The 25577-nt window shown below is 27.0% G+C and overlaps 1 protein-coding gene across 1 annotated transcript; it reads right to left on the bottom strand.

Moving 5' to 3' along the window:
- Window positions 1–853: 853 nt before the first annotated feature.
- Window positions 854–25508, bottom strand: LOC107441981 (RNA-binding protein 39). Its single transcript, XM_071180626.2, has 14 exons — window positions 25266–25508; window positions 24073–24132; window positions 23375–23409; window positions 20379–20693; window positions 16290–16364; window positions 11391–11435; window positions 8528–8639; window positions 7880–7972; window positions 6993–7190; window positions 5625–5690; window positions 5288–5492; window positions 2356–2497; window positions 1900–2084; window positions 854–1060 (listed from the first exon to the last, which is right to left on the bottom strand). Exons 2-14 carry the CDS (start codon window positions 24124–24126, stop codon window positions 975–977), a joined length of 1611 nt encoding a protein of 536 aa, XP_071036727.1. The 5' UTR covers window positions 24127–24132; window positions 25266–25508; the 3' UTR covers window positions 854–974.
- Window positions 25509–25577: the final 69 nt, after the last annotated feature.

The raw sequence follows: 25577 nt of genomic DNA, 5'->3' as shown, positions 1-25577 counted from the left end.
TTGGATTAGGAAATTCATCCATTGCGTTTAACAATTGTTGTGACAAATCTTCCTTTAATATCTTATAATTCACAGTTATTTTATCTTAAAAAAGACTACAATTTTTATTGTTCTAAAGCATCGAACCAAATTACCATTAGGATTGCTTTTTTTTTAATATATATATAAGATTAAACAGTATTTTGAAACTTGAAATTATAAAAGATGTATTTAAATAAAAAGGAATAACACACACTCAATATACCTCCTATTTATCTAAAGTAAAAGAAATTATAAAGGGGGTCATCAAAGTGTACAGCATCATCTGTGTTTTTAAATTCAGCATATGAGTCGGTAATAGTTAATTTTCTTGGTGCAAAGTATCCATAACACTTATTAAGCACTTGTACAACAGTATTTTTACCATCAAATAACAATGTTTAATGAACTGACAAAATTAATTTTTATACATTGTTCCTGTATATTGCTGAATAAAATCTAACATTTTTGAAAAAGCTCTCAATTATTAAATTATCAACTAATTTACCTCTGTAATAAATATCTTCAACCCCAAAATAACTAGTTTTTTGGTATAACATTCTGCACTCTAGATTCTAAAATGCTTATAGTTTTATTGAACATCGTTAAATTTGTAAAAATATTGAGTTCAGGTAACAATCAGACACCAAGTCATGCAAATGACCCCAACTTAAAACCAGTTTTTTACCAGTCAGCAATCTTTAAAAAAAATCAGTATATAAATATTCTTTATAATCTCAATTATTTTACTCTTTTTAAAATACAAGAAAGCTTCTAATTATTCTAAATAGCATTGTTTTTCAAAAAAAAAAAAAGAATTTTATTTAGTAAAAAGTTTGGAAAAAAAAATTTATTTGAAATCACATTTACATATTTGTGACTAAGATTTACATCACACTGATGGTAAAAGCTCCATATATATGTAAGCAAAATGTTTCATGTATGATCTTTGATTTTCAGAGAGCAACTAATGCTGTTGCTGAGTCTGGGAATAGCATATGATAATTTACAACAGGTACATATGCAGCAACTATCACACGACCTGTAAACGAAACAAAATATATTTTATGCATTTCAAAAAAATATATATAAATGAAAAATAAGTATATTTTACAGGTCAAATTACTTTTTTTATTTCAAAATGATATGTTTGCTATATGATCAGGGAATTATACAAATGCTTTATTAATATTAGAAGTTATACTTTTATTGAGAAGTTTTAAATTAATAAAAAGTGTGTGGGACACTTCCGTAGCAAAAATTTTCAATTTTTGACACAGATGAAAATAACAATAAAATAAAAATACAATTTTCATTTTAGCGTATATACTGATTAGAGCAATTTTTTTATTATAATCAATACTCATTAACATGCCTTTCCATTAAAATAATTGATGCATAAGGTCCTATTTGCTATTAAATAACTATGTTATTTTAATCTAAAATAAAACATTTTTATTTAATGCTTATTCCAATATAATGTCCCATGTAATAAAACACACAGATTTGTTAATATCAGCTAATTAAAATGTTCTTGTTTTGACAGTAGAACAATAAATTCAATGTTTATCTAAACCTGAAGCTTCTTTCTATACACAAAGAGACACTAAAAAAAAAATAATTCAATTTGGTATAAAATTTTGATACTAATATGAGTTTGATTACAAACAAGTTTTATAATAAAAATAGGAAACAATAGTCATAGGCATACATTATTTCAATTTGAAGTTGTCGACACAAGTGAAAGAGTTACCACTAAACCTTTTTATAATGATTATATACGAAACAATTAGAAACAAAATGACTATATACAAAGGTTTTATGATTATAAAATTAAACTTTTTTAATGAAAAACATACTTTTCTTAGTTAAGTAACTTACCTGCAAAATATCTTCCATGTAAAGCACTGACAGATGCTGTTGCAGCTGTAAGATTTGGGCACTTTACATAAACATTACCTTCACCCGAGTTTTTATCGACGTAAACATGAAGAGCACCACCATGATTTCTACATTCTTCAATAACATCATTTCTTATTTCTTCGTCCCAGTTAGATGCATTTTCCCTAATGAATAAAAAAATTACAGTTGGTAAAGTATAAAAAAGTAAAATAATATTAATTATTTTTAAGGATTCAGAAAATTAGAAAAATATTTGACACTTGAGGTTCATTTGATAAACTTTTATGTTAAGGAAGAATATAATTCTTAGAAGTGAACAAAATAAAAAGAAAGAAAAAGCTTACTTCAATAAACTGAAATGATATGATAAAAGATAAATAAAACCTTGGAAATGTTGGATTAAATATTGAGAGATGAAAAAATACAAAGACTTACTTGGAGGGATCAAACATGTTAGATAAAATGAAACACTGGGTAGCTACAGATACAGGTGGATTTCCAGCCATTGGGGAAGCAGATGCTTGAGCTGTAAGTTGCAGAGCTTTAACAGCAGCCTGGGGTAATTCCAAACCAGTGCCTAAAAAATTAATTATTTTTATAAAATATGAAACTATTAACATATTATTTGTGTTCATAACTGTAGAATTTTATAGAAAATATTTTAATTTTACATGAAATTTATGGAAAAAACAAAGTAAAATATATATGTTTTAAAATTTTATTCATAACTTTATGAAGTTTTAAATTTAGGAATGGTTATCATTACACGTGATTTCCCACTGCATATAAATTTTCTAACTTTTTTTCTTAATCTTATATTCATATCATCCTATACTATATATAATAATCTACTGGTTGCATGTGGATGCTGTTTCGCAAACTCAACACATTATTCCTGCTACCCTTGACAGCATTGTTCTGAACTTATGGCAATATATAAGAAGAAAGAATTTTAAGTGTAAATTGCAGGAATAAAACCATTTACACACTCACCATTTTATGACCCCTAAAATAATATATTAAGTGCAAATAGTAGGGGTATTGATAAGTCACGTACAATTTATTAATATATATATATATATAGCACCATATTTTTTGTAAAATTAGGTAAAGGTAAAAATTATGCATGAACTCTCTGAAGCTTCCGCCCTTCTTGACCCCCCACCTTAGATTTAATTTGTTTGGATTTTTGGAACATTTTTAAAATATCTTTTCAAACAAACCAATAGTTTTACATACTTGTTTATAAATTTTCCTGCAAGTATTGATTTGCATAATTTTTGCACAGCAATAAAATGATTAATGCTAACTGAACAAAATTATAATTTTGTCTTGTTACCTTTTTTTTTTGTGTGTGTTTCCAAAAAGTAAAGCTAACAATAGTTCGTTCAATAAGAGTTGGCACTTGGCTCCACCTTCATCACAAGGTATCCGACAATACTATTTCGCTATTTTTGGGAGAAAGATGTGAACAATCCTGAACAAGGTTGCTATTTGGCGATCGTATGACAAAAATATTTATTTCGCAATCTTTAGGTGCGTTTTTTTAACATTAAATACTTCATAAATTTGATGATATTTCTTTCTTTTGAGTGAATAGTTGGTCCTTTTGGAAACATTTTGCTGCAATATATTTAATTAGCTAGAGTAACAAAAGGTATAATAGCAGACGATAAAGGGAAGTAAGTGACTGAAAAAGAATTTACTGTCTGCGTTTGGTGTGCAGTAAGGGTTGTCTCAATTTCAAGGGCTGAGACATTTCTTCTCTTACTCCCAGGCTGAAATGATTCTTCATCCGAGGAGGTGGAGCCAAGTGGGGAACGAACTATAATTTTGATATGAAGTAACTTGGTTACCAAACATGAACTACTTTACAAGGAGAAGTTACCCTGGGTATATTGTGAGGAGTTAAACTAATAAGAGTTGTGTCATAATAAAAATATAAACAATGAATCAGAATAGAAGAATGTAGCATTTGTTTGAAAAGAAATTAAGTCAATTAAATTATTCAATGCACTACAAGGAGATAAATAATAGGCATAGTTTTATAACAATGATAATGTCACAGTAGAAATTTTGTTGATAGAAATATTAGCATGAAGATGATTTAAAACTACATGAAAACATGATTTAAAACTACAGTGAAACTTTGATAACTCAAAGCACAAACAGAAGCCAAAAATACTTTTGAGTTATCCAAAGCTTAATATAAAATATGTTATCTTTAGGTTTTTATAACACCTCAGTCTACAAGCCAAAGAAATTCCAAAGTCATGTTGGGTGGAAAGCAAGCTTGATAGTTTGCAAATATTGAGTCATATTTGGATGGTCAAAAAATAATAAAACAATTCTTTTCCACATGAAAATTTTGGCTCCAAGTTTTAGTACCCATTCTTCAAAAATTGTACTTGCCAACCATGTTGTTAAGCTTTAGAAAAGTTTAAAATTAATATTAAATTTATACTTCTGCATAAAACTAGTAAAAAAATAATAATTAAAAAACATCTTAAACCAAAATACTAGCAAACCAGACAGCTACGGAAGCCAAAACCAGAATTCTCTAACTATACACACATTAGAATGATACAACTGTACACGGTCAAATTTCACTCGAAACAATCTTGTAAGATCTAGAATTCTGTGCATCATTTCTTACATTTCAAACACAAGTGTGAAAATGAATGTCAAACATTTAAACCACTCGGAAATAAAAATTGGAGACTAGCATTATAACATCCTTGTACCAATAGAATATAGATAAGGGAGCAAAATGGAATCAGTCACTCAAAGCTATTGCAACAGTGTTGGAAAAGAAAAAAAGAAAGATCTTTTTGCATTTTTATCTTCAGAATTTTTCAGAGTAATAATAGACAACTACAATTTAAACATGTTCTTCTTCATTACTTTTTGAATAGAGTTCTCAGAATAATAATGAGAAATTTTCTTTCTGAAGTTGCTGGTTTCTTTCTACCACTGCAGAGAATAGTTTTGTTAATTTGCTGGAAATCATTTGGAAATTTAGAAAGTTCTTTTAGATTGCTAATGCTTTTTATTTCCTTAAAAACAACCAAAAAAAGCAGACTTTTAAATTAGAATTAACGTTCAGGAAACAAAATTGTCTTCAAATTATCAAAAAAAGCAGATTTGTTGTACTTTAGTTAAAAAGGGAATGTTGCCGGGGTTTCTAATATACTTTGAGTTAAAGACGTTTGAGTGATAGTCCAACTGTAAATGCATTTTTCTTACAAACAAGTACCTCTTTGACACAAATACTCCTTCAATTTACAAACTTTTTTTACATTGCAATATTATTACACCAGATAAAAAAAATTCTTGAAATTATGTTAAGTATTATGAATTAATTTACCTTCAGCTAGCTTAGCCATTAACTGTAAACGACCAGTTGCACCTAGATCAATCCCAGCTCTATCCATCTCTTCAGTATCAAGAAATGATGGACCCTGAATAATGTCAGTGCGATCCGTAACAGTGCCAACTTTCATAGGTCTGCCGGCTAATTCAAATCCATTTAATTGGTCTAATGCTTTTTTAGCACTTTCAGAATCAGTGAACTGAAAAAATATAGATTAATTATTTTACATGGCAATAATGATAAAACTTAAATTTAAATGATAATTTTGTGCAGCTTTAAAATGAATTTAAAATAATTTCACTCAAATAAAACTAATAGCATAAAATCTTACAGTTACAAATCCATAGCCTTTCGATTTGCCTGATTCTGTATCTTTCAGAAGTTCAATTTTATCAATCTAGAAATAGAAAAATAAAGGAGTTAAAACTATTTTCAAAATAATAATAATATTAGTTTATAATTACTATAAACTGAAGATATTTTTTTTTTTATGATGCTTAAAACTTATATAAGCAAAGAATTACAGAAAACAAAAATACACACGTTTGCAGGAAATAAGCATTTACATACACCAAATCATTATTGAATATTTGGTAATAGTTGAAGCATCTAAAATAAAATGTCAAGAAAATTAATACCTTTCCAAGTAAGTAATATGTAGGAGAATGTAATATCAGACACTTAAGCTTTTCTTCGATAAATAATTTTTTTATAGCTCAGTAGATTAAAGTTCAAAGTGGGCTTTCTTGAGATAAATATTTTTCACTTGTCCCTCTAATTGTAATTTCTTAATCTATAGCTTCTTTCAAATTATTTCCTAGCTTTTATTGACATTGATGGATTTCGTCTAACAAAATATTATGCTTAATTATGTGAGGATATTACGTCTATCAACCTTAAACTATGTACAATACAACACGCAACATCTCAGTCTAACACAACACGACAGATAAAATGAAACACGTCCTGAATCACTGTATACTTATGGTTAAACTAAAGGAGATGAGATTCACTCCTTACAACATAAAGAATAAATAGAGTTGCCAGTGATGAATTAAAAAAAAAAAATTTAAAAAAAAGCTTATATTCTATTTTAGGCAAGCTGTCGCAACTAAAAATTATCATCATTCACTCAAAACAGTAGCAAAAAAAATTTTTTTTTAATTTCTGCAACACAAGAAAACATGGCTCTCTGACAAATATGGTGATATTTAAATATTCTTTCATTGCCAAACATGCTGATGTCTGATTCTAACCAAAGATGCTATTTAACCTTCTCATACATAGAATAAAATATGTCTATCTGTAAATTTCCATGTTGCCACAATTAAGGTTTTGGGAAAATAGCCTCAAATGAAATACACACATTTTCCTATACAAAATTGAACTTCTATTTAATGATAAATACTTAAATCTCAACGAATGCCAACATATCTATTTTTTTATTTCACGGATGAAGACCAAATTGGGAAATAAAAAAGTTTACCTTTTTATGGAAATACTAAACTTATAAAGAGATAATAGAATTTTTCAATAAGTATGCCAATTAACTGTTTAGCAACTAAAGAGGGCTAGTTTCACAAAGCATCTCTGTATTCTTAAGCAATGCTAAATGCATTTTTAAAAAAACTTTTTAACTAACAATATTTTTAAATGAAAAAGAGGGTATGAAAACATTCCAGGAGTAAAAAATACTTACTTTTCCAAAAGGCTCAAAAATTCCTTTCAACATTTCTTCTGTTATGTTAAAATGTAGTGATCCTACATAAAGTCTCATTGGACCAACATTGCCACGTTGAACACTCATCATACTAGCAGCAGCTCTGTTCTTTTCAGCTTGGGTAAGTTGAACAATAATAGGCACACCTAGTAACTTTTTGCCAGAATAGTCTAATGCCTAGGAAGAAAAAAAAATCTTAGCAGTTTTCTGTACAAGAAATTAGAAAAATAAAGCAAATAATCAAAACATTCAAATTAAATACACATTGAGTGTTGCGTGAAACAAGATTTTTTTCCACTCATCTTGAGGGCTTTGATCATTTGGATTGCATATATTTAGATATTTCAAATCAAAATACATTTAAAAGATGTGATGCAATTGTTCTACATGATACAATTCAGCATAAATTATAAGCTCTTTGTGTTTATTTATTGCTTTTTTATGACTTTTTTCAATTATCATTAACTGTTTAATTATTTAGTTTACATAGAGTCGGGATATTTAAAATTAATATTTGTTGAAGTGATGCTTTCAGGATTGTTTTGTGTTTGAATTGAGTAAAATTGTACATGGCACAACTTTGTGCAATTTTTTAAAGTTACAGTGAAAGTTATTGAAATCCATTATTTTTGCATTCAACATAACAAAGAATAAAAGTAACGTAACGTTAAATTATAAAAATATAGAAACTAGTAAAAACATAGAAACTACACAAGACAGACAAGCTAGAATCACATACTTAAAAGTAAAACTATTTGAAAAAGTAAACTAAATATAGATCATAAAATAAATTACAAAATTATTAAAGAACAAGAGAAAATGACAAAAGTTAAAATGAGGAAAACAACATTTCTCCTTTTACTTACCAAGGACACAGAATATGTTTCTTGAAATTCTATGTAAGCAATTCCTTTAGAGCGTCTTGTTTTATTATCCATGATGATTCTAACATCTTGAACCTGTAAGTTAATGTTTTAAAAAATAACTGAAAAAATTAAGTCATTTCACAAGTAAGAAAAATATACTAATGCTTTTTCATAAACGAGCTTTTAAGAAATGTAAACCTTTCACTGTAGCCATAACACAAATTTTAATTATTTATTTATTCAATTTACAAAGTTATTGTAATACTGAATACAGGTCATCTAAATTATTTTAATGGTAATAGTGTGTACATTATTCATTTCGAATTGAAAATTAAACAGTTTAACATCACTTTTAAAATGTTCCTAAAAACATCAAAATCCATTCACATTAGAAAAATTCCTGTTTCTAATGTGAATGGATTAAGTAATATTATTTGAAACAACTTATAAATTTTTCTCATTGGCAAATGTTTTTAGTTGTCTTAAATAAAACAGAATCCATAAAAAAATAAGTTAAAAATATTAGTTTGAATATTAATTTTTGAAATATTAACGTGACAATTAAGAATATCAATAAAATTAATAAATATCAGTTTAAATAACAGAAACAGAGACGTTAAATTATAGATTTTTAAAAAAAATCTTTACCTTCCCTACAGGTGAAAAAAATTCTTCCAAATCTCGTGCTCTAACACGTTGAGACAGTTGCATACAAAATACTGTTCTCATGTCCCTTTCTTCTGGTGTTAAATCAGGATTTCTAATTAAAATAATAAAATAACTTTTTAATAAAAAATAACCATTATTATAAAAAGTTAGTATTTTGAAACTTTGAGAATGCATACCAGATTTGAACCTAGAAAAAAATATATCCTTAAAATTTAAACAAATTGCCAAAAGTACATGGAAATTTCATGTAACTTAATAGAAACAAAGTATTGTCATAGCTCCTAGCAGAGTAACTATAACAGCATATTAAGAACTCTAGTATTAGGCACAAAAAAGATCACTCACTTTCATAATTGTGTGACGTCATTGATATAGAACAAGGATTTCATATAGTAATAGTTTAAAAATCTTACACTTAATTCTAAAAGTAAAGCAAAAAAGTAAAATAAGTGCAGAGTAATACTATTTTTTATTAATTAAATCAAAACTCTTAGATCATCTTGATTTTTTTGTTATTCAATCATTTAATGTTCTATGTAAAGCGAAAAAGAAGAAGAAAAATATCTATTACAACAACTTTAATAAAAAAAATTCATGAATGTAGAAATTATAAATTTTATACTGAATATTATGTTCACATATAAGTTTATCTTGCATGCAAGTCTATCTTGCATACAAGTTTACCTCCTGCTTTTAAAGAAATCCACAATTTCCTTTTTCATAAATTTTTCCAGACTTTTAAAAACTAAGAAAACTTTTATTTTAAAAAAAAAATTTTTTAACAAAAATATTTTATTTTGGAATCGTCTTCAAATCAGCCTGTTTCTTTTGCCAATCTTAAATCAATTTCTTATTGACACCAAATTGATGTAAGGCAGCACTGTTATTTGTAGTCTCCTTGAAAGATATAATTAAGTTTAAACCTTGCACTATAAGACATTCTTTTCTTTTTTTAAAATTATTCCCCATAATATAAGAAATTAGAAGTGAAAAGAAAGAAAAAAAGCAGGTGCATTCGAGATCAGAACAAGATAAAACAATTTGCAATAAGATTCGGGGGGTTGTATGCGGAGAGAGGCTTTTAAACGATAGAAAGGCAAGGATAGCTGCCATCACTGGTGTTACAAAACCATTTAATACCAGACAGGGCATTATTATTCACAACTGTCTTTCCTCTGATCGTTTATTTCACGTCATGTGGTTTTTCAATGCTTTTACAGCTCTCCACAGGGAATGGGAATATGTTTTGCAGGGAGAAATAAGTAACCGAAAAATGTTACTAACTTTATAGCATGCGAATAAGTTACAATTATTAAATCTTGTTTTTATATACTAAATTTTTGATCTATGCGAGTATATATGCTATTAAATATTAAGATTTTAAAACTTAAGGCAAATAAGTAAAAAGTAAAAGAAACATTTATTTCAATATGAAAAAAAAGTCCTATTCATGCACGAAAACAAAATGAACTTTAGTTGCAAATTCAAGGTCGCCACTGAAGTAATCATAAAAAAATTATGACTTTAATAGTTCTCAAGGTTAAAAATAATAATCTAAATGGTATAATCAGAAAAATAATTGTAGCCTAAATTAGTAATCTCTCATAAAAAATAGCACATAAGGTAAAAACTAAAACAAAAATATCTAAAGAAAGCAAAGAAAATATATAACACAGGGTTCTCTCTAAAATTTATCTGCAAGACGCACTGCTCTGCTTACCCACTTGGTTAAAAAAATTTCTGCCCTTTAAACTTGATTACACACTCTGATAAATGCTTAAACAATAAAGATACATGCTAGTTCCCTTGTCCATACACGCCAATTAGCTCCTAACTACATATGCCTTTTTCTTGTTTTTTACTCATTACCACTTTGTCATTTCCAATAATATTAATATTATACTATAATGAGCAAAGAATTTTCTAAACTATGACTTCTTCACCAGATTAATATGGAACCATACCATCATTAATCCATCTAATTTTCGGATTATCCAATCTGATCTGATCTCTTCCCATAACTTCTTTTTTCATTTCCATACTATTTCCAAAGTCAAAATTTCGAATTTGAGTAATAACTTTTTAACACTCTTGATTAGAATGAAAACCCCTATATATGTTTCCTAATCATTTTTCGGCATTTATTTCTAATTTCTCAGCCGATTCCACGTGATGTTTTTAACATTCTAATTTAATATGATTTAAAATGACAAGGGATCTCCAGTTCAAGTGATCACTTTATAACGTCTCCAGTTTGCAACAATTTTGCCATAAATCCACATTATTTTATGATCTTTTTTTTTTGGGGGGGGGGGTGCAGTTATTTGTGTTTTTTTAATGTCATTTCCATGTGGTTTTAAAAATTGCAATATTTTGATATGAGTTTTGATAACTAGATTCCACATGACTCACTAGCATAACCATAATATTTGAAAATAAGCATCTTCTAATAAGTAGTCAACTATTTGACAATAGTTCCCTTTTAGCTATTTTTTGTAAAAAATAGAAACCAAGTCATAGTTGTCTCGCCTTAATTTTATTAGCAAACAGTTAATTTCAGTCGTCAGTAAAAACTGCAATTGAGACAAAAGAATGTAATAGAATGCAATTCAGACAAAAATATTTTAAATTAACCTTTTAACAAACTCGCTGGCAATTTCATACAAACATTTCTCGGACAACCACAATTTTACGGGCAAATAACATGGAGGGAAATGGTTTTTTACGTGAAAAAACAAGGTTGTAATATGTTTTTACATAAAAATAAGTTCAAGATCAACAGCTAAAGGTTAAACAGAAGAAAAAAAAAATCTTATAACAAAAATAAAATTCGTTCACATACCTGTGCAGACGAGCAGGTTTTCCAAATTCATCTGCAGAATCATTACTAAAAGAGAAATCCACCCATTAAAACTTAAAAAACTATTCATTCATAAAAATCAATATCATAAAGCAGAATATTTATATGTACGTAGGTGTACATGCATGTATCTTATACAAATCCCCAATACTGAATCAATCTGCACCAAATTTGATGTATATATGTTTAAAGACACAGCAAATCAAACAGTCTACCTTAAAACTGTCTACATTTTTTATAGCTTGTGGCTCTAATTTATCAAAAATTAGTTTTATCACACACTTGTATAATTTTATGATGCATGGTAATGAAATCATCAAATTCAGATTTTAAAAGGTAAAAGGGGCTACTTGTTTCTTAAATAGATACTTAAGTTTTTAAGGCATGTCACTATGAACTTTGATAGAAACTCAACAAGAACTAAATTAAAATTGTTCTAATGTAATGATCTATTTAGCCACAGGGAAATTCTGAACATTACAGTTTATGGATAGTTAATCTTCATTTCAGTGAATTTCGGTTATATTATGGCAAATTAAATATTATAAAACCATGTCAGAACAATGCAACAAATAAAAAAATTAAGGTTGGGTATTAGGAGTCATGTATGTGTAGTATGGAGATATTAGGGTACTCAAATGTTCGGATGGGGAACAAAAACCGATTCACCGGTACCTATATTAGGAACCTAAGTTGGTATAATAGGTTCACCTTTATCACAGTATCTATAATATGAATACTTATAATATTTAAAGACACTTTTAATTAACCATCACTCATGTCAAAAATAGTTCAGTGATTTTTTAGGGGTTTGCAAATATGATTATAAAAATGTTAGTATAGTAACTAATTATTTTTGAGAATTATAAAAATTGAAACAAAAACACTAGGCATTAAAAATCTAAAATAATAAAATGAAGAAAATGTACTTATCAAATAATCAATATAATTTCAATATGTGAACTGTGAAAAATTGCCGAATTGTTATTGACGTTAATGATGCTTTTAAATTTTGTAATAAACACAAATTGAAATAATAAAAAAAGTTTTTTTCTAAAATGCTAAATTAATGGAGAAAAGGTACATTATTGGTCAAAGATTTTCATAATTTACAGCCGTTGTTACAGCCTTAAAGAAAAAATTTTCAGAATTAACAGCCTGTTGCAGGCCAAGACTGTCTGCAAAAATTTAACTGTTTTATATTAATTATTGTTTTCGATACGTACTAAATGTACTTATTTTGGTACCAAGATACATAATATAAGTACTGTGGAAATAGGTTTCTATGGTCCATCCACCAAAATGGATAAAAACTGAAGAAAATTGCTGATTATGGTAATTTTTGATATCCAAGAGTTGACCTTAACAGATAGCATTATGTCAAATGTCGCAGAATATAATTTATCTTTATTTTAATGGGATGAACTTCTAAAAACAGATTTTGCTCTTTGATAACATAAAGCCACCAGTATGGGCAAGTAATAGTTACAGAAAAAATTGGAATTGTTTTAGCTTAATTAATTGTGTCAGTATACGTTTTTCAGTTTTGTGCATTATTTTGTAATGTTAATTAGAGCCGATTTATTGATGGATTTGATCATCCATGGCTCGATATAGTTCGAATTTTAATCGCAGGTTTGAGTTTTATCATCCAAAACAGTTCTTCATCTACCGAACTTAATTTTTGGGAGTCATTCTGTAATATATTAAGTAATATAGTCAATTGTCGATTGTAATTAAGTTGTAATATGGCCAGTGATTTAATAATTGTTATATTCATGTATGTGTTTCATTCATTTTCACTATTAGATACTTTAAATAAACCACAATCTTACGGCAAAATTTCCTTATCCAAGTTAAGATCAGTTAGCAGTAATAAACAGATACAACAATTATTTAGATAATGCTTTTTCTAGTATCCTACTGCTTCCCAAACTTTGGAAGTCTATTTTTATTAAATCTGTTGCACTATGGTATTCTTGCTAAATCCTCTTACATCTGCTTCATATCTCCCCTTGTTCCTGTGCATATTGGTTAAATCTTTTTGCATGTAATTGACTTACTTCTCTACCTTCATTTGGTGTTTAGATAATGAGGAATGTTTTTGTTTACAGAACTGTAACTATAGTATGCCCATTTCAGTACTTTCATTTATGCTTTGCTCACATTGACATTGTTTTTTACTTTAGTCTACATAGCATAAAGTATATCCTATCCTTTTTGGACAATAAAATGAATATTTAATAAGAGAATATAAATCAGAATATTTTTATTTAAAATTTCTTTTGAAAGAAAAGCATTATATTAGTTGCAGATACAGCATTGTATTAGTTGCTGATACAGCATTGTATTAGTTGCTGATATGAAAAGTGGACAAGTGTGACAGCATCAGAAATGCAGTAAATATAGCAGCATGAGCATTTCAGGTTATAAATGAAAGAATACTTTATAGCAGACGGCATTATGTCTTAATTGTCCCATTCACATGAGAGTATTTAAAGTGAATATCAAGTCATGCTAAGATGGATGCCTTGAAAACAAAAAGTGGTATGATTTTAAGTGACAGAAGGTGATAGTTATAGACTAGAAGTTACACAGATACCCCAAGTCCTAAATCTTTGATTACCAATATTCCAGCAATAGGAGCAATCAGGGTTGCCACAGTAAAAAATGAACAAAAATAGTTGCTTTAAGTAGTCTCAAGCATGAAAATAGTTGCCTAAAACTATAAAAATAGTTGCCTGAACAGGAGCAAAAATTTATCAAAAATAGTAGCCAAATAATTAAAATTGTAGCTTAATTGTCGAATACTATGATAAGGACTGGTTGATGTCAGAAATTTTAAATCGTGATATATCGTCCGTTTGACATCGCGATTTAGCATATGTTCAGAAATTACCTATGGGAAATCAATCAAAAATAAATAAAAAGGAATAAATCTATTACAAAAGAAAATATTAATTCTAAACATATTCTACTATAATATCAATATCATTGCTTAATTTTTTCAATTAAAATAATAAAGTCAAAGTAAAAGCAAACCCAAGATTTATTTCATTTTTCTTAAATTAAAAATGATTTAAGATTTATTAGTTTAAAAATAATAATACTGTGACAAAATATTTTACATACGTGCATTAAAATTAAAAGAAAACGAAAGTAGAAAACAAACCAAAAAAGTCACCCAAAAAAATTTTTTTTCATTATTTGCTGGAAAAAAAAACCATGCTTTTGAAACATCATTAGACCATTTTTTATTCAATTATTTAAAATAATATAAAGCAGTATTAACTAATGGTCAAATTCTGTACTGAATAAATGTAAAAATATTTTTACTTATTTATTATTATTTTCGTTCTTGAAAATAAAATTGACTAAAGATTTATTTCTTTAAAAATGACACTGACTATCTAACAAATTATAAAACAAACAAGTATTGAAAGAATTTTAATAAAATTTAAAAAAGAAAAATACTTTAAGTACTAATGTTAAATTATTAAAAAGCATCCAAACATTACTAAACTCTTTATTTAATTTTTTTAAAAAAAATTTGTTTCTTAACTAATAGCCAATTTTTTTTAAAACTTTGTTTTCAGTTTCTCAAAAATAAAAACAAATTAAATAAAGGTAAGCTTTATTTTAATTTTTTTATAAATAAAAACAACTGAACATTTATTGGTGTAAAAATAATCAAATTATTATACTTACCTATATTAAATAAATTTGAAGAAAAAAAAAACTAACTTTTTATAACAAAATTAAGTACAAAATACCCCTATTAAACTGTATCCCTTAAAATGAAAAATAATAATTGAAAAAAAAACCAATGAAGAAACTTTTTCAATTTATATTTTCTTTTCATTGATCTATTGAGTTCAGAACAAAAGTTTAAGATAACAGCGATTGTGCAGCAATCGCAAAGTAACAGTAGGTCTACGAAAAATAAGTATAAGTATAAAAATAACTTTGCTAAGAGTAAAAAAGTCTCCCAATAGTCGCCTATTCCTGAAAATAGTTGCTTTTTTAGCCTTTTCAGGCAAAAAAAGACGTCATAGTTGCCTAAGGCCGAAAATAGTAGCAAATAGTCGAATTTCAGTAGCCTGTGGCAACCCTGAGCAATGGGTTCATTGAAGATCGCATTGTTTGCTTGCAATCGGACTTAACAGGTCTGGTATAGATGCTAAGCATTCTCTAATATTTTACACCATAAACAGCCATTTGACAATGAAAGTCCACAATTCAATAAACTTCAACTAAAATTCTCACTTCTATGAGTTCTATTCTGGAAACATCTTTTTTTTCACAACCTAGCATTTACTTTTAAGTGCTCTTGTGTTAACTGGTTATGTGCAATCTTTGGTGCTTCTGAGAGTTTTGCTACAAGATCTATATTTCCAACGCTATCACATGTACATTTTAGAGAGAATGCACTAGAATAAATTTATCAGAGAATAGATATTTATTGCATGATTTTCTATTTCCCTGGAAAAAAAAAGACTTTCCTTGTTTCCACAGAGAATGGCCACCTTAGCAGGTTTTTAAATAATTTTAAACTAGACTATATAGAGAAACAGTATTTTAAGTGTAATAGATCCAATATTTGTTACTTTTCTGATTTAATAATAGAAAAATAAATTATAGAAGAAATACATAATTGAAAATTGAATAATGCATTTTTCAGTTTTAGCATCAATGCTTGTTTTTTTTAAAAAATTAACTTTCAAGAATGGTATTGGTATTGTGTTGTTCTAATTGCTCAGAAAGAGCAAGAATAAAAAAATAATAAAAAGAGTATAAAGATGTTAAGCACTATACGTTGGGAAACAGTAAAAATGGAAAAATTTGGTAGCTAAAAGTTTTAGAATAATTTCAATATAATACCCTTTGTCTTCCCGTTTTGGTGAAGGTGAGTGAACTCTAGTTTTGCTGGAGCGTCTTTTCTCTGGACTTCTAGTTCTAAAAATGAAAACAATTTAGAATTACAATGTAAGTCACACAATAAAAGATAGTAAAAATAAACTTCACCATTTCTAAATTATCATGGTGAAGATGCATTTCTATCATTAATTATATTATTTGTAAATGAAATTAAAAAAAAAAAAAGGTTTAAAAAGAGCAAGTAAAATTTTAAATTATTGAAATAGCAAAGTATAGCACACATTCTCCAGATATCAAGTAAAAGAAAAATATAATCAAAATGTAACCTTTGATTTCATTGAAGAGAAACTGATTATTGGGTTAAAAATATAAAGCAAATATATAAACGATAAATGATATATAAAAATTACAAAAAATATTACCAATAGCAGTACTTGCAAACATTGTCACAATTTTTTTTAAAAAAAGGGGGTTAGATTAAAGAAAACTAGAAAAAGTGTTAACTTAATATAATTATTTTGTAGCATAAAATTTATTTATAACTTTATTTTAAAATTGTGATTTCCAGTTTTTCTTTCCTTTTTCCCCCATAACTTCTTAAAACATTTGACATGCTTTTTTTGCCTCAATAAAGTGTTTTAAAAAAATTTTTGGAAAAAGACAAGATTGTCCATTAATAGTTGGAATGGCAAGAGATAAAATCATTCAGGGGGAAACATTTATTATCATCGATATTGGCTTTTCTTACCAATTATACTCTACACGAAAAACTGTTATTAAGATTTTAAGATTGTTTTTAAGATTTTTATAAAGAGACAATTGATTAATATATTCCATCAAAAAAAATCTAACTAATGCAAATATGAGTATATTATCTTAAGTTTCATAATTTTTGCTTTAAAAATATGTATCTATATTTTTAAGTTAAGATTTTAAAAGTGGAAAAAGGTAAAAGTAGGAAATTGACTGGTTAGGAGCTTGACTATGTCATTTCAAAAATTAAAAAACAAAACAAATCCTTAAACTTACTTTCGCAATAGAGAAAATCATAGACATGGTTTTCTTTACTCATTGACAATGTGGTTTTTCTTGCATTTATATTCTACTCTTAAGATATTTGTAAATCTTCCTGCATAAAAATATATTCCCATTGTAATAGATGGAAACAGTATTTTATAATAAATGTTCTTCCAACAATTAAATTTTCACATGTTCTCTCCCGTTCCCCACAGCGTATTCAGTATTACTCCTTCATCAAATGAAATTAAAAGGGCTTTTTAAAGTCGTGCCTTGTAAAAATATTTTATTACTAGACTTGTGGAGACATTTTTTGCAAAATTGTTTTCTATAAGGTATGAAAATACTTTTTATTCATTTTTTTCAAATGCAACCAAAAATTTCATAATGGGTTTGGTAAAAATAATTTAGGATTTTACCTAGAACACTTTTCCCGTAAAAAGAAAGATTAAATGAGAGATACTATCTTTAGCTGAAAGAACTTCTCCAAGATTCTAAAGCAAAATTTCATTTTCCTTGTCTTCAAACCAAAGAAATATATATATAAAAACATGTATTCAAAGTAAAATTTGGAGTGAAACACAAATATATCACAGAAAGTCTATATTTTTAACTCTTAATATTGAACATTAAACCTTCAAATAAGATTGCATATAATCCTATTTAAAGGAATCCTGAATAGCTTTTTAATAGCAAATGAATAATAACACACAAAACAAATTTGCACTTTAAAGTTTTTTGTGAGAGAATTTCAACATTTTCACAAAAATCTGACTAACAAGCATATGAACAACAGGGATGCACAACCATATTTGAAATGGTGGACAAAACTTTAAAAAAAAAAATAGAGAGGGGGGCAACGTAAGCAATTTAAAGCTGCAGTCGTAAAAATCCAGGATGTATTTAGATTTCACTTAAAAGTAATAATTATTGAGACTAATTCATGAATAAACAAAAGAAAATTAATAATTTCTCTTTAACCTAAAAGTTAATGTCTTCAATTATTTAGAAAAAAATATTGCTAACACAGTATCAGATTACAGTTAGAATTTTGAAATTATAATTATTTAATTTATCTATCTTTTTGAGTTAGAAAATTTTCTATTTCTATTTTTTAAAATTTGCTTAGGCAAATCAGTAAGAAATTGCTTCTCATCGCAAACATTCAACACACTGCCATAAACAATGTGAAATATCACAATCTAATAAAAGCTGAACTCAATCAGATACTTACTGTTATGGAGAAGAGCTGAAAAAATAATTTTTTTCTGCTACTATGATATTTCCTTACATTAATATTTAAATTTAAGACAGTTTATACTTCAAAAGGTTTTGTGGTCTGTTTTGGCTAGCAAGGAACAAGTTGTACATCCCTGATTAACAGATTGTTATGACTAACTAGCAAAAATATGAGAAATATTTTAACACAAGTAGTACTCCGTTTCATTATAACTATTTTGATTGCAGGAATTCAGGGCAAACAAAAATGCTAGGGTTTCCTTCAAAAATGGCAAAACTTTTCATGGCAAATATTGTTATTTTTCAATCTGTCCTCTTTTTTCTTATTTTTAAAACAGCAATTACAAAATCCAATAAGAGGTAAAAAAATTTTCCTCTTATATGCTGCCTATTATCTATGACAGATAAAAGTACCACATATATTATCATTTTTAGTGATCTCTTTCATCTCACAATACAGCTGATTTTCAGACCGAATCTTGGTTTTCTGGAACACTCATCATGAATAGGTAGGCCATATAATCATTAATAAGTATGACATTCTCTGATTTCTGAAAAAAATTATTTTTAGATCGAAAATTCTGTATTAATTTTAAAAATTTCATGTATTATAGAAATATGCAAATAATAATATAGCAAATAGAAGAAACTACACAATTTATTTCTTTATTTAGATAAAAGAGGAAAAAGAAAGCAAGAGGAATACATAAAGCACCTACTTAGAAAATTTAAAATTATGTTTTATGAAGAAAAAAAAAATTTAATTATGAAATTGGTTACTTTTATGTAATAAGTTTTAATAAATTTAGATTTTTAATTTTACTTTTCAAGAGTTAAAATCAAGAAAAGTTCCTCAAATATTTTGCAATTGTTATAAAGCTTAAACTTTATATAAAAGTAATAGTTCTAACAAAGTTAGAATATTTGAGATAAAAAAAACTATAATGTAATTACATTTGTCAAAGGTAGTTCTTATTTTCTTCAAAAAAAAAATTATACAGTTTTTAATTTTATACTATTATGTGACATCACATTTCTGAAAAAATAGGTTAAAAGAAAATCTTTTACAATCTATTTTCATCACTACTGTGCTCAAAGTATCTTTTTTGTAACAAATTAGATGCTTTTGCAGTTGATTTTTCAAAAATTTTATGCTTTAAAGCATTGTAACTGATGTACATATGTGTTATACTACTTATAAGATAAGCATGCTGACTGAGTATCTAGTAAACAGTAGATAATTTTTTTATTAGGAGCAACAGTAACTAATTATAGTAACTAATAATTTAAGTCCTAACTTTACTTTGCAATTTTTATTTGATTATGTAAATTATAAAATACAATTAAAAATTTAATATCCAATGAAAATTACTCAATTTTAGATAGATATAATAATATATTTAAAATCTATTAAAATATTAGGTCCTAACATTTTAATATTTTAAAACTATTTAATTTAACTTTAGAAACTATAAAACTAATATTTTTTTACTAAACTATTCACAATTGTTTTTCAAAAAACATGAACTGGAAGCTTTTAAACAAAGCAACTAGTGACTTTCATTGTTTAAAACATTCTTTTAAAATTTTTATAACAGAATACCTCATTTCTTCAACTGCAACAGATAAAAATAGCTGGAAAAACTTTAAAAAATCTTGTTTAATAAATTGCAGGCTTCTTCAATTTTTTTAAAAATAATGTTCTAAAGTGACAGCAATAAAATTTTAATAGACAAAAAGAGAATCAATTAGTTCATAGCATCAACATAAATAAATACCAAACTTCACAAAAGCCTTTTAATTATATTAAAAATAATAATAAAAATTTTGTAGTACCTGCTCCTGCGTCGAGGAATATCTCTGTGAGTACGTCGACTTTGATAATCCCTTGCGTTATAGGAATTTCTACCACCATAGTTACTTCGATAATTGCGTCTTCGATCAGGGCTGCGGCTTACTCGCCTCCTTTCTTTTTCGGGATACTCATTTCTTCTGCTTTTGGATGAATCCTTCCTTTCTCGACTATGACTTCTATCTCTTCTGCTGCTCTTATGGCCGTTTTTAGAATGACTTGTGTCTTTATGCTCCTTGTGAGAATTTTTCCGTTCTCTACTCCTACTTCTGCTATGTTTCTTTTTTTTACTTTTCTTTCTAAAAATGATAAAAAAATAATGATAATAATGAATTTAATAACAAAACTTGCCATATTTGATTGAAACTTATAAAGTTCATACTGAATATTATATATGTAAACACAATTATTAAGTATATAATATTTTTACTTTTCTTTCTAAAAATGAAAAAAAAAAATTATAAGGAATTTAATAACAAAATTTGTTATATTTGATTGAAACTTATAAAGTTAGTACTGAATAGTATGTATGTTCTTTATAACACAATTTATAAGCATATATAATATAAATAAAATAAAAAAACTGTCTGCAAACAAAACACTTTCTGCAAGAAATTTATCAATCCTTTTGTAGCTAGCCACCCAATTTTTGCCAAAATTTGCTCTAATATAACTATTTTTTTTAAAAGTGTTTAACTTTCATAAAATTCTATATTGATTATTATGTATACCAGCATATATTCCATTAACTCCAGCTACATTGACTTTGTACTGCATGGCTAATAACATATTTTAGCATTTTGTGCATATTTATGATTACTTGCAAATACTACACTAATATTAATAACTATAGTGTAGTTATGAAAACTTGTACCTTCTCACCTCCAAACAATGACAAATTACTTTGCTTTAGCGATTGCAAAAATCAATGTAAGTTTCAGAAATTTTTTTAACCATAAACTTTAGATTTTCTAAACACTTAAATGACTTTCAATGTTTTTTTTTTTTCAAAAATAATTAACTTTATTTTATATCCAGAGTCAATAAATTTTGAAATTTCATCCTCTAAATTTTGTCATGGAAACCTTTTTTTATGTGTTTTGCTATGTACATATAAAAATACTTTTCCAAGCATCAATTCATCAATATCAATTGAATATTTTCATAAATAACCTTTTCCAGCATACAAAACAACAATAGCAAAAAACTTAACTTCTTTAAACAAATCCTAAAGGCATTTACACTTTACTTTCCTAATTATTTTGATATGTGTTATATAATCAAACTTGAAGGTTGTTCCTTGAAATGCTTTTTTTATAACTTGAAATAGCACTGTTTAGCATATAATATGTTGTTTTATAGTTATTCTGAGTTCAACCAGGTATTTGCAACTGATAGGTTATACTGTCGAAACTGCTTATCTCGAATCTCACAGGAAAAGCAAAAAATTTGAGATCAAGAGGTTTTAAGTTATACACACACTTTAAAAAAATTTTATTAAGAAATTCTATTAAAAGTGCTTTAATTGTTCTTAGTAGAAAAATACAAGCATTTCTGTAAATTAATTATACCAGATACATCTATTTGCAAAACATTTTTTAACATACATTTAACACTGAAAATAATTTTTCAAAGAGATTTGATGTCTAACATTCTTTGTTTTTATTATTCTTTTAAGGTCAGAAAGAGCAGCAAATCCCTCATTGACAACATTTTCTGGGATTCAAGAATATTTTGTAAGAGTTCTACAGCTTTTCTACCTCTTTAGCACTCACTTTTGATTCATCAATATGATCTTCAGCTTCTTCCTCTTCATCTGCTATTCCTTTGACATTATCTATGATTTCCGCATTTGTCAATGTTCCGTTCCAAATGTTGCCAGGCAGTTGTTTACTTGTAAAAATCTTCTAAATTAATGTCAACATTAAATCCCAATTTTATTTACTTGAAAATCTGTTCCTGCCTTTCCAGTGTCAACAGTTTCTTCACAGCTTTTCTCAAAAGCAGCCTTTTTAAAACCAATTTGGATAGTTTTTATAGACACATTTTCAGGGTATAAGTCATTCTGATAGCCTCCAACACATTTATTTTTGGAAGAGAAAGTTTTTCATCGATGCCATCTACAAGCTTGCGTACCAACTGTTATCTAGAGTTCACTTTAAAAGTTCCAATTATCCTTTAATACATTGGTTGCAAATTTGAGAAAATGAATTTCTACTCCTAACTTTCTTATCTATGTTAAAAAGCTAACCCCTGGTGGTTACTCTGTCCTATTCATCAACTTACTGCTAGAATCATCGTATTTCTTGTTAATTAAGGAAGTGCAGGGATTGTAATCAAAATTCGTAGAAACACCCCTAACCTGCTCATCCCTACTTCCAGTGGGTTCAAGAAATTTATGTTTGTCTGCAGGTTCTACTGATATAGAAAGTTTTGGCATTTGGATATTTGTGCTCTATTATTAGAAATTCAAGAAACGGAGATTTTTGGAGAAAAAAATTTTGACATAAACGCGGAAAATACATTGATTTCAAACAGTAAATGTAGGGAAATTTTAAACATTTTGAGATATGGAGGTTTTCGAGATAAAGAGGTTTGAGATAAACAGGTTCAACTGTATTTTATCTAGCTTTAGACAGCACTTTTCACGATGATTAAGAAAATAATGCAAAATGTAAAAAAGTCACAGTTTCCATTTAAATAAAAGTTTTTTTTAATCAAACTTGAAATTTTTTTAAATTACTCCACCTTTGCATAGCCTATTTTCATAAAAAAAATTGCAAAAATTGATAATCATTCTTTATATTATAATGATTCTTATATAAAAGAAAATATTGTCAAAATTTTAAAGATCAACAATAGAAAAATCTTAACAGGACTATTTAAAATCCCAGACTATTTTACAGATAAGTAGACTGCAAACAGGTGTTAAAAACAGGCTTAATAAAATTTTAAAAATCAGACCAAAAAACAAACTTACTTTTTGTCATGATCAGGCGATACAGACCTGGCATCCTGCAAAATAATAATAACTTTAAATAAATTTATTAAATAAGACTTAATAAAACTTAATTACGTATGCAATTTTTATAGCTCATTTAGAGTTAGTACACTATTCTTAAAAAATGTATTTATAGGTACCAAGTTTTACCAGCAGCCCAATCTTGTTAAAATGTACTCTCGCCCAACTTGTTTTCATGAATAGCCACTAATTTAATTATACAAGCTTAGTTGAAGTAAAGTAGACTTACTAAAGTAGAAACGAATTCATTTAAGTCATCCTTTTCCTTAAATTGCTAATGGTTTGTCCAAATGCATCTCATTAATTTTATCTGTAATGGCCAGCATTAGATTAGTGTGTAAAAACAATAAACTTCAAATTTATATCTAGAAACTTAAATATATTTATTTAGAATTACTTGTAATAGAAGTTAATGAAACAGCAATGTGTTAGATTTATCAAATAAACATTTAAAATATTTTTTATGCTAATTATAAAAGAGAATATTAAAAGCAATAATAAACCTTCATAATATGATGTAAATTTCCAAAAATTTATTTTTGAAATTCATTAAGCATTTAAAAAAAATCCAACATGAATTTAAAATAAATTTAAATAATTTATGCAAAGGAAATATCCTAAGAAATCTTTAAATATGAATATTAATATAACTGTACCTGTTTAGCAAAGGGAGCATCTAGCATAGCTTCCACATCTAACTCATCATCCATGACTGTCTAAAATATAACCTCATTTTATTCTCTTTTTATTTAGGTATATACAATAGATAAACATTTGGGTATTTTGAAACTTCTGCAGTATAGAGACCCCAAAAATTGACTAAATTGTAAATTCGAATAGCAAATTGTCATTTTCGTAAATTACACACTGCAAAAAGTAAACTAATAGAGAAATTTCCAAAATATTGACTGAAACTGTCAGTCTTTTGAACTTAGAATGGATAATAATATAGATAATTATTTATTTATTGTTAACTTTCCCTTTTCCATTCTTGTTTCTAGCAGATTATTGCCTAAACTTGGCATTTAATTTCGCAACTAAAATCTTCAGAATTGTATATTCAAACTCTATTATTATGATGAATGAAAAACTTAAGTAGAATTAAAGTGCAACTGAAAGTTATTATAAGTAGCTAACTACTCTTACTATAGCAACGTAATTTTGCAGGGGTTTGTCCAGGCCGAATTTACTACCGTTTATCACCCACCTTCACAAATTCAACTTAAGAAAAAACGGTAGTTTCACAAATTCAACTATAGGAAAAACGGTAGTTTCACTATATACTTCATATTAAAATTTTATTTTTTTATCCCTTAAAAAACAATAAATTCATATTTTTGGGTTGATTTTTAAATATATTTCTTAATTTTTCACAAATTATGTTTAAATTTTCACAAAATAGGTACTTCTCAGAAAAGCCTAGACAGACCCCTGTTTAAATACAGTGTAAGCAGATTGTGGCATAGCAATTTTCTTTTTTTAATATTGCATTTAGTTAGGGTAAAAAAAAAACAATCAACGCAAAATAAACTATCTCGAACCATATTGAAAATTAATCTCAAATAAAGCAACCTACAGCAGTCAATTTCGAGAACTATCTAATGACATGATAGGTTTCGAATACGAAAAGTAAATTACTTTAAATTTAACGGTTCCTAATAATCATGTGTTCGCAAATTGGTCCAGCACACGAAAAACGCATTAGTATTAAAACTAGCATTTCTCAACTTTAATTTTAGTTAGTACAAATAATCATATAATTAACTAAACAACACTACAAAATACTATCACAGTAAGGGTACTTTAATTATTTAACCAATTATAGTTACAAGAGGTAATGCAAGCATACTTGTTTTTTTGAAGGCTTGTTTGTAAAAGTAGATTCCAAGTCAAATGAACTTGTCTTTTCAGTAAAAAATTATTCACATGTAGCTAATAAGCTGGTAGTGCATGAAGTGGTTACCTAAAATATAGATTTGTTTTTAATTAATCGAAAATTCGCTTCCTTATACCACTAATATGTGATTATTGTTATTAATTTTTTCTGAAGGAGAATAGAAAGTTGTGTTTTGTTGCCATTTATAAAAGTAGTAATAATTTAATTTTCGTTGAAAAACAAGTCCAACTCGAGATTAACTTTAGTCTCTCGGCTACACTGGCC

This window comes from Parasteatoda tepidariorum, chromosome 3 (genome assembly GCF_982258835.1).
Source record: "Parasteatoda tepidariorum strain Cologne lab strain chromosome 3, Ptep-v5.0, whole genome shotgun sequence".
Classification (NCBI taxonomy): Eukaryota; Metazoa; Arthropoda; class Arachnida; order Araneae; family Theridiidae; genus Parasteatoda; species Parasteatoda tepidariorum.
Note: the sequence above shows the minus strand (reverse complement) of the source record. Positions and strands in the feature narration are given on the sequence as shown.

What these genes read in the sequence shown, in the direction of transcription:
- LOC107441981 (XM_071180626.2), bottom strand. Translation starts at nt 24,126, where the DNA reads ATGGATGATGAGTTAGATGTGGAAGCTATGCTAGATGCTCCCTTTGCT. An exon ending in TCGCCTGATCATGACAAAAA is followed by an intron (nt 20,694 to 23,374) that starts GTAAGTTTGTTT and finishes TATCATTTTTAG; the next exon opens with AAAGAAAAGTAAAAAAAAGA. An exon ending in AAACATATTCTGTGTCCTTG is followed by an intron (nt 7,191 to 7,879) that starts GTAAGTAAAAGG and finishes TTTTCTTCCTAG; the next exon opens with GCATTAGACTATTCTGGCAA.